Source organism: Cicer arietinum, chromosome 7 (genome assembly GCF_000331145.2).
Source record: "Cicer arietinum cultivar CDC Frontier isolate Library 1 chromosome 7, Cicar.CDCFrontier_v2.0, whole genome shotgun sequence".
In the NCBI taxonomy this organism is placed as follows: domain Eukaryota; kingdom Viridiplantae; phylum Streptophyta; class Magnoliopsida; order Fabales; family Fabaceae; genus Cicer; species Cicer arietinum.
Window position 1 is genome coordinate 52,673,869 of NC_021166.2, and position 15,899 is coordinate 52,689,767.

Sequence of the window (15,899 nt, forward strand, 5' to 3'; positions counted from 1 at the left end):
TCAGAAAATAATCTGAAAAGCATATTGAGAATTGAGAGATAAATAAATAGAATTATTTAGGTTTCTTGTGGTAGATTAAAATCAAACTGGTTTTATATAAAATAATTTAAAGATCTTTAAGAGAGTAAACAGTTATTTTGTGATTTTAAAAAATTAGAGACAGTGATCAGAAATTGCTAAAAATTAAAAAAAGGTAACCACAAACAGAAGAAAAAAAAACGAAACATTTCATAGGTCAATATACCATGATTTCTGTCAAATAATAATAATAATAATAATAATAATAATAATAATAATAATAATAATAATAATAATAATAATAATAATAATAATAATAATAATAATAATAATAATAATAATAATAATAATAATAATAATAATCGTCTCTAGTTTCACTAAAAAAGTGTCACATGTGTACTTCTGAGTTAAAATATAATAAATGATTTTTTTTAAGTAATTTTCAATCATATGTGTTTTTTTAAGTAATTTTATATCTCCTTCTCTTCTGTTATAAATGGTTTTTATTCAAAAGATAATCAAATTGGTTTTCATTTACAGCATAAAAAAAAAAAAGCTAACAAAAACAAAAACATTAAAAATGATTTTTTTACTTAAAGTGATTTTATCCCCAAATAATCCTAAACAAACACACTCTTAGTTACAAGCACACATTGCATAATGTTACAAATATTTACTACTCTTTACAGTGAGTTGAGACATAGCAGCAAAATGTAAATTGAACTTCTAAAATTATTGCTCTAAGTATAAAAGCATAATGACAAACAAATAACTTTTAAAATTATTGCGATCATTTAAAACTTTTAAAAAATCATATCACGTTGAGGATCTGTTTTGCTTTATTACTTGTGCGCCTTCTTGATTACAAAAATGAACCAAAAAATGCCCAAAGAATACGAGGCTACGGGTAATGTGTTAAAAGGGGCAGATTTATCCTCCAGTCACGACACTATGAAGTAAATAAAATTATTTGCGATCTAATAAATTTCTCTGGTACTTTGTTTGAATAAATATATTCTAATCAAACTAACATATTAAAATATAGGCCATGGGTCTGCTACATTTTGCTGGCTGAAGTTTCGGGAATAACTTTCCTGGTTAGACCTTCTTGAACCACTGTCACAAGAAGCTGCAAGTTCAACAGATTACACACTGTAAGACAACTAAACAAGGAAGTTACCAAGGTGAATTGATGTAATTTAAGAATCCTTTACCTTTCCCTTCTGATTGAACATTTGACCTACGACAAAGCCTCGTGCTTCATAGGCCGTAGGAGTGAAGACCTGTTGAGTGAATTGAATTTCAATCAATATAACAGAAATGAAGGAAAAATAAGACAATAACTCATTGGTGAAAGATTACTTTCTGTTCAACAATTATCAATTTAATTGGTTCCTAGACCATAAATTGATAAGGTTTATATGAAATTATAGAAAGAGTTTAATTTGTATAATCTGACAGAGTCATAAAAATAAATATATGTAGAAATAAAACAAAAAAATATGAAATGTTAACGAATCCTAACTTAAAGGTGAAAATTAAAAAACATATAATAAAACAAATATCATGTTTTAAGTACCTTGGTTCCATTAAAAAAAACTAGAAGGATATAACGTGAGATTTCAACCATAGGATCTAAGCAAAGTAGATGAAATGGAGGGATACTTTAGGTGTAGGTGTGATTTGCTATGATAGTAAGGTGCCAATCAAGTTCAAAGGTAAATTTTACAATACAACTTGGAGACCTTAATGTTGTATGTGATTATATGTTGGGTGGTAAATGGCCAACAAGAAAGACAAATGAATGTTGCAGATATGAGATGAGAATATTATGGAGAGTGAATACACAAAACAAGACAGGGTTAAAAATACAATCATTAGAGAGATATTAGGGATTTAGGGTAGCTCTGATTGTAGAGAAGCTAGCAAAATCTCATCTTAGGCAATTTAGGGGGTCTGTGAAGAGGACCCGTAAAAGCAACAACAAATACTGTTAACCAAATGGAAGGAAAGTCTAATAGTTAACGTTAGATGGAGACTAAGAAAATCAATATGCTTAGATACAAACGATTTATCTTTGGATTTAATACATGAAGACATTATGTCTCCATGACGTCGACCCCACTTAGTACAAAAAGACTTGGTTATTGATGTTGTTCAATAGATGAGAAACAATGAAACTCACCAAAAATAGAATCCATTCATCAGCTTTCAAGGGTCGGTGAAACCACATGCTGTAATGAAAATTAAAAAGGATTAAATCAACAGCTAGAAAGCAAATTCAAGCCTTGACAACTTGTTTCGCATTCTTGCATATTATGATTTATAATATCAAATAAATTGTATCATGCAACTGGTAGGACTCTAATACTTACGCATGGTCCAGACTAACACCACGTGCCCTGAAACCTTTCTCGCGATGGGGATTCAAACTTACTTGAAGAAATAATAGATCTGAAGTATATGCCACCACACACCTGCAAAATAGCGTACAAGATACTAATAATATGTGAGAATTCAGAAGGCTCTTCTTCAACAGTTGGAAATTTTAATTTTCACAATGTTTAAGTATCCCAAAGTGAATATCCCATTGTTACTAAAAGGCAATCTATTTCTTATCTAAATATGCAGTTTCAAAATAAATGCATTTAGTACAACCGGATGATGTTTTCACTTTTCAGCAATCTCTAATTTCTACAAACTCTCCCAAGTAGTCCCTTCTATGGAGAAAAACTTTTCATCAACGAGGAACAGATTACGACATAATTCAAAACTATTAAATATCTCCAGAATTGTATGCATTCAGTCACAGGGTTCCAAGCTATACAAGCATTGATTATGGCATATCAGTAAAAGTTATCTTTAATAAAGTACTAGTTAGAGGCAAAAGACGTATTTTAGCCCAGAAAGATGTACCTATGCAGAGCCTGGTCATCTGAAAGTTTTCCCTTTGCTCGAAACCAGTATCTCAAACTGCATAAGTATGTTAACAAAGTTCAGATGATTCCAAGTTCAAAACAGCTGAAATTTGATTGAAAATGAAGTTTATTGAAGTATCATTGTATTCCTTTCCAAATTTTTTTCTCGCTAAAACATTGCATTCATGCTCAGGGTAAAAGTACGCAAAAGTTGCAACAGAGATCAGGCTAACCTGGGAGGAGATTTAGTATGATTTGTTGCAATAGTAGGTTCACAAAACCGTATCTCTATGGGCCAGGGGATGAACTCAGTTGTAGCCACTTTGTTCCGGTAAATTCTGAAGCAACGAATTTTGTCATTATTACAGTACAGAAAAATATCATGCAGTCTTATGAGAGTATTTAAATCTCCTGTGAACGAACTCAGTTGTAGCCACTTTGTTCCGGTAAATTCTGAAGCAACGAGTTTTGTCATTATTACAGTACAGAAAAATATCATGCAGTCTTATGAGAGTATTTAAATCTCCTGTGAACAACAATAGCAGGTCACTCATAGAAACCTAGACTCTTGGAGTCGTAGTTTTTTAAACACTGATACAGAAAATGCCCATGTATTTTTTTCCTAATCAAACAGTTCAAAACCAAGTTTTACAAGAAAGGTGTTTCGAGTCTCCATCAACTTTTTTTCGAAAAGGAGTTTCCATCAATTTAAGTTTTTAATATATTAATTCATACAGAAATCCCAATTTAATACCATTTTATCTAGCTTATTCTTTCATCATACTAAAGCCAATTTTGTTTTTCACACCAATACTTACATAGAAAAATTTCTAGCAATATCCAGAGAGATGTTTTCTATATTTTTATTAATTGAGACTTGAAACAGAAAACATTTTTGCAGTCTACACTATTATTAATAATAGAAAATTCTTTTCAGATTTAGAGGAAATCTATTCATCAAAAGTGCACAGATCCTAATCTTAATGATGCAAGAATCCTGGAATGAGTACATACTTCAATTTAATTATTACTTACTAGCACTTGGCATTTCAATTAACATCCTACAGAAAATGTTAGATTACCAGAGCAATTTTCCATAACCCACAAATCCATAACCAAACAATGTTCTTACACACTTGAATTCATTATCCTTAAAGGCCCTTGTCAATAAAATTGTTTATGAAGCTAAAATTTAGGAAAACAAAAAACGGCCAAGCTCATAAACAAAAAAACAAGGCTCTAGCTTAGCAGATGGAAGCTTGAGATTCAACCAACCAAAAACTTAGAAAATTTCAAGTTTGAACATTTCACAAAATCAATGATAGGAGTTACAAATCCATTAACTAGACCCTGGCACATACATGCTGACAGTATTGGCAATCTGAAAAATAAGTGGTAAACGGTGTGGAGTTGCAGTACGTTTAGTTGATTTACAGAAGGAAAATAGAGTGAGTAGAAGTAGTCCAACAACTCTAGCTAAAGCTGTTAGAATATTATTTACTTGGGCAGTCTTTGCCTTCCATTCCATTATCAATTGCTATTTTAGTCATCATATATCGAAACTTTCGTATAAAATTATGTATAGTTGTTTGTTGGCAAATAAGGGAGCTAGAAAAATTCTTAGACACATAATGCTTGGAAAACTAACTCTCCCCAGATTAAAGTTTTTTTTCTGTCCCCAAGGAGACACCGTGATGATTAAGCACCAGTCAATATGACTTGAAGGTCCCAGGTTCAAATCTAATTAGTTCAAGCAAAGATGGATTAATGAAAAGGATATGGGTTTCCCCTTTCATGTAACCCAAATTCTTAATAGACAAAACACTATAATTTTATGTGCAGCCTCTGTATTGTCCAGAAAGAAACAATTTGATATAAAAGTAGAGATTCCCCGACTGTTTAATCACAAGCAAACACAACTACATACAACAAAGATGAAAATATATAGTGAAATAGCAATATTGCAACAACAAATCTTACATTGGCAAGCGAGGGTCAGTTAGACGACTCTCCCGTAGCTCTTCTATCGGCAGAAGCTATAAGTAACAAATCAAAAATATATATCAATAATCTGACATCCACAACAACAAAAATTTATAATGACTATAAGTTTGTTTGTATCTTGCCATTTCTGGTGCAGGGACAGATGGCATGGCTACTTCCTGGTGGTCAAATCCCGATTCTTCACTCTGGATTAAAGAAACAACAATGATAAACGTGCTCTACAATTTAGAACATATAATTCCTTGACTAGAGCCAACACTCATGTGTTAAAAGAACATGTGTAGTTGCACTGACGACAGCCAAACACGTAGTTGCATCAGCCAAATTAGAGTTTGTAGTCATGAAAAAAATATAAAGATAGATAAACAGAAACTTATCATAGATAATAAAATCTACCAATTTTAATGCAATTGAACTAATTTTTCCCCTTATTTATCTTCAAACATTTCAAAATTTCTTAATTAGCATTCAAACCAGTTCTGAATGTTATATTATGTTAAGTACTGGGTTTCGGATTTCTATCATGGTATCTTTATGAGGAAGTGATTCTGTCAGCCTTAAGTCCATTCTGCAGTTATTTCACACAGTTTTTTGAACTATAGAGCAAAATAGTCAATCAATATAAATATCCTTATAATTATAAATCATATTTCCATTCCTCATCTGCACTTCCAGATGGTCTTGACCATGTTCAATACCCGAAAAAACCAAAAGTGACCAAGTAGCGGTTATTTCATGTTTTGGCCAGACCAAAAACAAAGAGACAAAGAAGCATGTAACATGTCAGTTTGTCAACAACTGCTCGAGTAAGCCTATTATTGTTGACATATATGTAAATAATATATTCTGATTATAGGAATAATAGTTCATTAACATAGACATGATATTGTAGTTATCTTGTAATTAATATTGTGATTGTATATTAATTCGCTCAAAGCCTATATAACAGAGTCCCGGTGGTTTAAACACAGTTTCATAATATATGCCTCTAAGAGAAGAAGTGTGTGTTTGTGTATATGAGAAACATGGGTCGGTTCACAGCGAAATAAACTAAACTATTATGCAAAAACTTAGATTCTTTTAAGTCAAGAAGAATATATTACATGAAATGAAGCCAGCAAAGTGAATATGACATTTCCCTTTTGCATTGCATCCACTTTCCGCATAGCAAAGCTCCTTCCATCACGGAGACGATGAACTTTATATATAATAGGCACTGGAAAATAAGTGCTTTTAGGATGTCTAATGTCTAATCTGTTTATTATTCTTGTCAAAGAAAACAAACAAATGAAATAGCAGTAGAAATAATGTGGTTTAAGAAAGACGATAGTAGGATGCCTACATAGATTTTCAGATCATAAAGAGTATATTGCATCAAAGTTAATTATCTTACATGATAGAAACCTTAGGGTCTACCCTCAAGACAAAGTCAAAAAGAAAACAACTTAAAAAAAAAATCTTCGACAGAGCCCTAGAGCCCACTCTTCATGATTTATTCTAACTATATGCAACTGCAACATAGTTTCATGTTTCTTAGTTTACGCATGAATAATAGCATACACATCTCATCTTAAGAAAATAAGTAAAAATAAATATCCACATCACAGCATTGTCATCAAAGTTAAGAGATTAAACATGCTTACTGTTTATGTCTCCTATACGAAGAAAATAGGCATGCACACTATGCAGTAACTTAAGACAGTCGACAGATTTTGATGCTGCAGCTAGTGCCTGCATATTATATATTATCTTGTAAGTAGTCTTTGTATGGGAGCTGCGACTGACATGAGCAGCATGGTATAATATGAAGAAGATAATGCAGTTTTATCATTACCTGTCCAACCAGCTGTCCACCAAACACCTTTCCAAATCTTGGAGCATCTGGAAGAGTGACTCCTTGGAAGGTATCTACCTTCCAAAGAGAATAACAAAAAGCTATAAGGTGAAATCCAGGCTAAACATTTTACTATTTTCTATCAAAGAGAAACAATGATGTGCTGATATACTATGGTGCTACTGCTAATTGCTCTTTAAGATAAACCAGGAAAAACACATCAGATTAGTTCTATTTACCCTTTTCAAGTGACAAGCATAAATTTATTCATATTCAATGATATTTAAATATCTGTATCATCTTTCCTTTCCTTCCCTCTTTTTTCTTTACCTTTCATCATATGCATGTGAACATGTCTTTTCAAAGAGTCATGTGCAAGCGCATAAGGATCTAAGTATGTCAAAATGAGAATAATGTTGAAGGTGGATACAGTTTCTCAAGTAGAAGAATACAACATTGTTTTTCTAGCACAAATAATCAGTTCATAAAAGCCTTAATTCACAAACACTTTGCAGAAATATGGGTATCATAAAAAAAACTTAGTACTAACCTCTATTTCAATAGAAAACTCTTAATCCTCATTAAAAATAAGGAAACAAATAATGAAATAAACAAAAAATATGAAACCTATTCATGACAGATCATCAAAGATATTCTAAACTATTCTAAGATATAATAAAGATATCATGAGATATCATCAAAATATTCTCGCACACTTCAACAAAAAGAAATCAAAAATCAAATTAACATAAAATAGGAGACCTCTAATGGTTCCAATTGCAATATATTCTCCACACGTGTGCATGGCTCAGGACATTTTTCTGCGCTCTGTATATACTTTGGCCATAGCAGTGCCAAGTGCTCATGGGGCAGCACTAAGCATGTTAGCTGATACAGCAAACAACAAAAGTCACCACATAGCAGTAAATAATTCACTTCACTTGAGAGTATCTAAATTTCTTTTATACTAGATTTTGAAATAGAAAAGCAGCAGGAAAAGAAACTAAAAGGGAACCTTAGACAAAGCAACAACATCTGTGTGGTGAACTGTATTTGACAAACCTGCAAGTTCACATTATTCTCAGATATATTACTTGACAAAGCAATATAAAAAAATCTCTTGTATATCTGTAATGACAAAACATAAATTGAGAAAAGAAAACAGCTTTATGTACAAGAACTTTGAAAATGAATGACCAGTTTAACCAGCAAAAAGGTTCAAAGAAAGAAAACATAGAATTATGGTGGCAAAGTCCTACTTATTTGTGATAGCAAGAAATATTAGAACAGAGAATGAAGCATTGGAGAAATTATGACAAATCAACAACCAAAACTAGTCAAATTTACCAAACTTAACAGTGCAGAAGAAGAAAATTTAGAATAATCAAATCATGACAGCACAAATTATCTGACTAGCTTATGGCCTGAGTAATAAAAGAAAAATACTTAATCTTAAACAATAAAGTGCAATATGAAGCATAAGAAGTAGTTTACTACCATAACCAAAGTAGTCGTATTTATTCAATTGGAACTCTGGACGATTTTCATCATTGGCATCAACAGATCCAACAACCTTAGCCTACAAGCAAATGAAATGCTACATGAGAGAGAGAGTTGACAAGTGTCCTTGGGATATTTGTTATAGAATTAAAATAGAACACATGAAATGAAAACAAGAAGTATTTAATACCTTGAAAACCCAAAAAAAAAAGCTTTTGGTACTTTCTTAAAGTAATTGGGATTTGGTTTCCAAAGGGCACTAGTTATCAAGATTCGAAAGTGAACCTTTACACATGAAAACTCATACCAAGTTAATCTGCTGCATCTCTTTTCCAACTAGCTTTTCTTTTATTATTTTCTCTAATACTTTAGTTAAAAGTTGATCCAAATTAGTGGTCTATCGCTATGACGGTATCTATCCAAATTTCCGATCAACAGTTACAATAATTAATTTAAATGCTGGCATTCTAACCATGCCCCTCTCATTTTTTCAGTTTGTTACTCTTTGAGACAAACTCAAGGTGTTTGATATGTTGGCACTAGACAACCACCTTGAGGTTAACGGGATATGTAACTGTATATCATGTATATGCTCTAGCAGCTTCTTAGTTATACAGTTAGCTGAATTCTGTTTAGTTAGTTAGAAGTTAGAACTAACTGATAGTTATGTCATTTAGTTCAGTTTATCAAATTCAAGCTAACCGGTCCCCTATAAATAAGAATGTTGTATCTCATTCTAATTCTGATACATAAATATCATAAACAGTTTCTGAGAATTCTCTCAAATTCTCTCCCAAAATTTTCTTTCATTTTCTATTATACTCTTTTAGTTTCTGTTCTACCTAATTTATAATTAGAACAGATAGATGTAATACCATTAGACAGAGAGAAGGAAGAGACAGGAAAGTCTAATGAATATCTTTCAGAGATTTGAATATGTTCCAGCCTAGCTTGTAAGGGGTGGCCCAACCGACGCCACACTCAATTGTTCAAGGCTGTCTAAAATCCTTGGTCGGATTAAAGGAGAGCTTCACACGAACACGTCTCACAACATTCTGGAATATTTGCTTAGAAATGCATGTCCCCAGCTTCCAGAACCATCTAGAACACACGTCACTCCTCGTTCAGAAGCCATTCAAGCCATCAACATTCCAAAATTCATAATATTTATAGCCAACCATCCGAAGCTCCACTGTGTCCTGCAGATAGTGAAGGAGCCCGGCCTACAGTGGCTTAGCTGTCACTCACCACATTTGAAGACTACTAGTATATAAAGAGGAGATACACTCTCCCAGGTACACACACTACTCTGTACTGTTACTACCGAAGCAAACACTAAACTAAGTGTCAAAGTGTGTTGACAAAGACATAATTGGTATAAGGGCTACAATGAATAGCAAATTCAGGGTCACCAAAAAAATAGCTAATCCAGCTCAACTCTTTTATGATACAAGTTAAGAAAATAAGGCAAAAGCTAGCTGGAAATGAGTGCAATGAATAAATAAGGATGGCAACAAACATTCTCTCCAATTTTATGTCATTATACTACTCTCTACTCTCTAGACTAGCTTAGGGTCATATAAAAGTTGTCCTACACTAATCCCATAGCAATTCAGTGAAACTTGATTTTTGTTTTTGTTTCTCTAAGGTTTATGATATGAAAATATTAACATACCTCTCCATCCCATATGAAGTAAGTGCCCTCTCCTGGTTCACCCTCACGGACAACATACTCCCCTCGCTCTGCAAAAAAAAATCCATTGATTGACAAATTGAAATCCTCCAATCAATTATTACAATTCTAAATGTTAAATACTATAATAATTACCAAGGGATAAAGATACTCCGTATCGAAATAATGTCTTAATAGTTTAAGAACAATTTTCAGTGCATATTAACAGATAACTCATTTCATGAATTCCAATGTCACAGATACAATTGTACATTATAGGTCTTCACAAACACAAAGTGCTTGCATGAATGCAAAACGGATATTGGTGTTCAACAAATTCATATTCATGAGAATCAAATCTCTTAAGTTCACTTTATATCATTCCCACCAACAAATCCATATTTTTAAGGACTTAAAGGATATACATGATCAGTCATCCAATAAAAATATGAACTACGTAGCACCAACAATCCAAATTGAAGACACGTTCAGTGTCCCCCATGTGCTGGTGTTGAGGCCAACACAACTCTGGCACATGCAGTTAATTCATTTATTTTCATTTTCTTAAATTATTACTAGTATTGCGACATGGGAAAAAGCAAAGCTCTCATAAGATATTAATGTAAAACTAATTTACACAGCAATCTTTTAAAAATCAACTCTTCCAATCTAAAGCAGAAAACAAATCAATCCTAAGAATTCACTTTATACAATATTTTCATAATCACAATCCAACTGCAATATAAAAACATGATTTCAATTTGATAAACCGAATAAATAAATACCATAGTGTTTAACAACCACAACTTCTGATATCTTCCTTACAGACGAACTAGGAAGTCTCTGTAGTAACGGAACGCATCCGAGAAATTTGAACACTGCGAACATCGCACAAATGAAACATAATTAAACAAAATAAATTCATAAACAAATAAAATTAATAGATAATAATTACACAAATTCAAACGCAACAAACTAAAATAACGAACCGAAAAAACAGAAGGAAAATGAAAGCGCAATTCGAAGGAACGTTTAAATGAACGGAGGAATTTTGTAACAGAATATTGCTCACCTTCTTCCTTGTTGTGCATTTTCAGAGTTGCATCAGCTTAATCGCACGCGTGATTTGTTTCTGCATTCTCGCACGCAAATTTTGGTACTGTATTTATATGTATGGCAGATGAAGGTGTGTGATCTAGTGTAGTGCGGTGCAGGGACAGATCTTACTATTGCAGATCGGTGTCAGCCAGTCAACTACGATCACTAAATTAATTAATTAATTATTAATACCATTCACTAATGCATATTTTTGTGCCCACTCAAAATTAGTACTTCTTCCATTTAGTTTTCTTTTCTTTTTTCTTTACTTCATATAAGAAGGATAATTAAATGTTGATCTAAAATTACCTATCTAAATAGCTTTATTCATGAAATTAATATTGTATCTTTTTTATTCTCCAATTAAATAAATTAATAGTGAGACCAAACATATCAATGGAGTTATATGTTTTGCATAAATAACTTCCATTACAAACCAAAAATATAAATACGACTATATTTTTGCACTTAATCAAACTAAATAGTAACACTAAAATGTTGCACCATATATAGCATAGAAATTTTACAAAATGTTGAATCATTACAAATCAATGTTGCATTAAAATGTCATTACAAAACATAAATAGGACAATAATAAGAAAGAAAAGTCTTGTTTCTATGGTTGAATCTCATATTTAATTATAAGTTGACTTTTTGCATCACTTCCTAGATCAACATAAATCTTAATTCTTACAATTGTAGTTACATTGACTCTGTCATTTTCTTTATTTTCTTTCCTTTACAATATTCAAAATAATTTAACATAAAAACATAATGCAAATAAGTTAAATATGAATATTTTCTTTGCTGCATTTGGATTAGGTCAAGAAGTCAAGAACCATAAAATGTGTTGTTGCAAATTTCTTTGTATTTTGTAATGACTAAAAATTTTATTTATTTATTATGCGAGGTCTAATTTTTATTTTTATTTTTATTTAGCATGGACAACTTTTTTTAGAGAGACTAAAATCAATTTTTTTTACATTTTTTAGAAACTAATAAAATATTTAAGTTTAAAGTTATTAATTACTTAATTGTTAAAAAATCTAAGGAAAGAAGACATCATGGATTAAAAGGAAAATGTTGCCTTTTATAAGGACAAAAATCAACTTTCTTGTATAAAGTAATTGCATATTTAAGCCATTTGTATTTCTTTTATAATATCTTTATTGCATATTTAAGTTTAAAATTATATGTCTTTATTAAAATATCTTTAACTATTTATATCTATTTTCACTTATTTCTTTATCTACAATAAATAATTATAGAAAACTTTGACAAAACCGTAAAGTTTTAATTATATTGAAGAAAAAATAATACTATTTTTTAAAACTTTGAAAACATAATTAACAAGAAAAAGAAATATTTTTTTAAAAATGGCACTTAAAAATGAACATATAGAGTAATTGTTGCCCTTACAAAATTAAAGATATTTAACAAATATAATGGAAACTAAAATGCATATTTTATCTTCAATGGGACAACTACCATAATTTAAATGGTTTTTCTATAATAAATTTTAAATCTTGTGAAGAATAAAATATTCAATTATATAAAAGTTGAATTGTTGAAGAATTAATGAAATACATATATATGAATAATACTTCTTAGAATAAACCATTAATTTAATTAAACTATTAATATTTGTATATTGGTCTCTAAATTATTATAATCGATTGTTTATTCTATTTGTTGTGGTGTTTTTTTCATATGAGAACTACTTTTCAATGTTTAAAATGTAAATATAAAAAAAGAGTTTAAATAATTTTAAAATGTAGAAATACAAAAAATATATTTTACAAATGTTATTTTTGTTTAATCTTTTATTATATAATTTTATGATTAAAATAATATAAACTTTTACCATTTTGTCCGATTGTTTTTAAGTAATTTCTTATAATTTCTAAACTCTTCAAACGCTTGAGATGATAATAATATTATTAGTTATAAGTTATAGTATTGATTTATTTTTTTTCCATAATATTGTTAAGTATATTTTGTTGATTTTCTTTCTGAATTCGTCTTATATTGGAACCTCAGACCAATAGCAATGCAGCAATGTTAAAAGATGACTGTGACGTGTGCGAATAGATTAATTAAAAAATTTATCCACGTGAAAAATGATGGTCGGTGGATTGCATTGCATGACTTAATGACACGGAAACCCACACCAGATCATATGTCTCCAATAATTATTGCACATCCTATCAATTTGGTTTTGCCCAATGAGTAGCTAGTTTCATTTTTCAGACACAAAAACATTTTGTTTCATTTTGCCACGTGTCTTTTTCTGATTTTGGATTTTTTGTTTTTACAAAATTATATTTTAAATTTAGAGGGTATGAAAATTAGGAATATATATAAAAGGTTACATTTTGAGTTTATAACTTATATTTTATTTGTTAGTCAAAGTTAAATTAATTAATTATGCAGATCTAAAGTAGCGGAACTTATTTATGACATAAATAATTTTTAATAATTATTTTAAAAATACTGTTACATTTTACTTTACATTTTATAAGTCATTTTAATAATTTAAAAAAAAAATACTAATTCTCTTAATTTATTATCAGAGATATTTGAATTATAATTTTTCTTTAATAAAATTCAGCTATTTGAAATATTTTATGGGGTAAATTAAAGCGAACTACAAATAGGTAATCAAATCCTAAAATTTTATTTTCTAACGGGATGAGTATAGAAGAGTGTTTTCAAAATCAAACATAGAACTCTGATCTGAAATATAATTTGGAGGAAACTTTTATATATGAAATTGATTGAATGTATAAAAATAGTTAAATTTTATTAAAAAAATATTTATGTTAAAAAAATTAAAAAATAAATAAATATTAATTGCAACAAAGTTGTGTAAAATAAATTATGTAAGTCTATAAGATAATTATGGTTTAATATATTCTAATCGACGGTGAATTTCGTCTAGACATGACATATGTTAATAAATGTGTTAATTAATATAAATATTGTAGTGTGTAATTTTTGGATCAATAATTGGTATATTTTATGAGTAGAATTGTTTTTATGGGTTGAATTGTGGTTGTTGAGTTATCGTTTTTTTGTATATCTCGGTCTCATATGTGAAGGTGACATGCTATATGTGCATCTTTTATTGCCACACGAATTAATCTAATTAGATAATATATATCATGTAGATTGGTACTTAGATTGATGATACGTGTATATGAATTAAAAAAAAAAATTTACCAATTTTTTTAATACTAAAATTTCTTTTATCAATTTTTTTAATTATTAAAATTGTATTTTTTATTTATTAGGTTCAATTTTTAAAATTAAAACAGGTCTCCAAAATCTTTAAAACGGTCGAGACTAAATACATAAAAAAATTTATAGACCAAATTATAATTCAAATGCCTATTATAAAAAAACTAGAGGAAATAATTTATACAACAATTACAAAAACAACTACTTATAAAATAAAATAAAATTTTCAATATAAATTCCATCTAATTTTTAATAATTAAAAATTTAAATCAAAATTTAAATTACTACTTCTCTCTAATATATTTTTATAAATTTACAACTTAAAATTCTTATATGCAATACACTATTATTTTTTTATTTTTTATTTATTCAAATTTTAAAATTTCAATCATCCCAACATTTCAGTTCAAGATCCGCCACAAACACCTAGGTTGTAATTATTCTTTTATTTTTATTTATTTGTGAGTTTATTTCATTTTTATTAAACAACCGTTATATTGTAAAATAAACTCAAACAAGAGAAAATAACTTAAGAAGATCTTCATCTTTAAGGTTTTGGTCGGTAAAATTAGTTTATAGCATATATAGATTATAGTTTATAATTGATAATTGTTAAGCTGATTGATTGTTTGATACAATTAGAGGTTATATTAACTTAAAAATATAAAATAAAATAAAATGGCATTCTTAATTAAAAATAAATTTTATTAATTAATATTTAAAATATTTTTAATATACTAATTTAAAATTTATTTATTTTTATTAATTTATAATTTATCAATCTGATATATTATTTATTTAAATTAAATAAATTATTTACTTAAATATATTACTTATTTTTTAAAAATTATTTATAAATAATTTGAAATTATAATCAATGAATTATTTATTAATCAGATATATTTATTTATTTAAGTTTATTTATTTTAAATTTTAATAAATAAATTATTTACTCTAATTTATTATTTATTAAAATTATTTTAAATTTTAGTTTTAAAATCAAATGAATTATCTATAAAATTAATTACTTATTTAAACAATTTTTAATTAAAATAAATAAATTATAAAAGGTAAAAAAATTAATTGCTATAATAAATGTAAAATTGAAAGAAAAAATATTAACTATAAACCATAAATTTATTTTTCTGTGTTACTAAAGAGAGCCTAAATCTTCCTCCCCAAATTGTTTCCTTTCCTAACAATTATATTGATAGTTGTAAGGTGTAGTTGTCTTACCAACACCATAAACATCTCCACACCAATACTTAGGTGCCGGGAGAAAACCCATTCACAATTGAATTTGAAGAAGAACTCAAATGCCCATTCTTTTAACCAAAATTTATAGATTCTCGTGGCTTTGAGGAAGAAGATGACTTGATGTTATTCATCATGCTCTTCAATTTGCAGAAAAATCAAGAAGTTTAAAAGAAGATTGAGAATTTATTGAACCATAAATAGACTATAGGGATGAAGATATGATATTAAGAAAGAAGACAACTAGTATATATATAGCTCATATGTCACATCATCATAGTTTAACACCGTTAAACACATATTTGAAGAAATGGACAACTATGTGTTAACAAAAATAAGTTAAGGGACCAATTTGATTACT

The 15,899-nt window shown here is 29.1% G+C and overlaps 1 protein-coding gene across 2 annotated transcripts; it reads right to left on the minus strand.

Annotated features, from left to right (window-relative positions):
• Positions 1-787: 787 nt before the first annotated feature.
• Positions 788-11,185, minus strand: LOC101509679 (acyl-CoA hydrolase 2). Of its 2 annotated transcripts, XM_004510735.4 has the most exons (17): positions 11,019-11,185; positions 10,732-10,824; positions 9,950-10,017; positions 8,272-8,353; positions 7,790-7,836; positions 7,537-7,662; positions 6,775-6,852; positions 6,584-6,671; positions 6,044-6,156; positions 5,063-5,125; positions 4,917-4,972; positions 3,170-3,274; positions 2,935-2,991; positions 2,394-2,495; positions 2,204-2,252; positions 1,233-1,301; positions 788-1,147 (listed from the first exon to the last, which is right to left on the minus strand). In XM_004510735.4, exons 1-17 carry the CDS (start codon positions 11,035-11,037, stop codon positions 1,076-1,078), a joined length of 1,287 nt encoding a protein of 428 aa, XP_004510792.1. In that variant the 5' UTR covers positions 11,038-11,185; the 3' UTR covers positions 788-1,075. The 2 variants fall into 2 exon arrangements, with proteins under 2 accessions (XP_004510792.1, XP_073226852.1); XM_073370751.1 differs by lacking the exons at positions 10,732-10,824; positions 11,019-11,185 and adding an exon at positions 9,150-9,473 and having other exon boundaries at positions 9,950-9,994.
• Between the last annotated feature and the right edge of the window lie 4,714 nt (positions 11,186-15,899).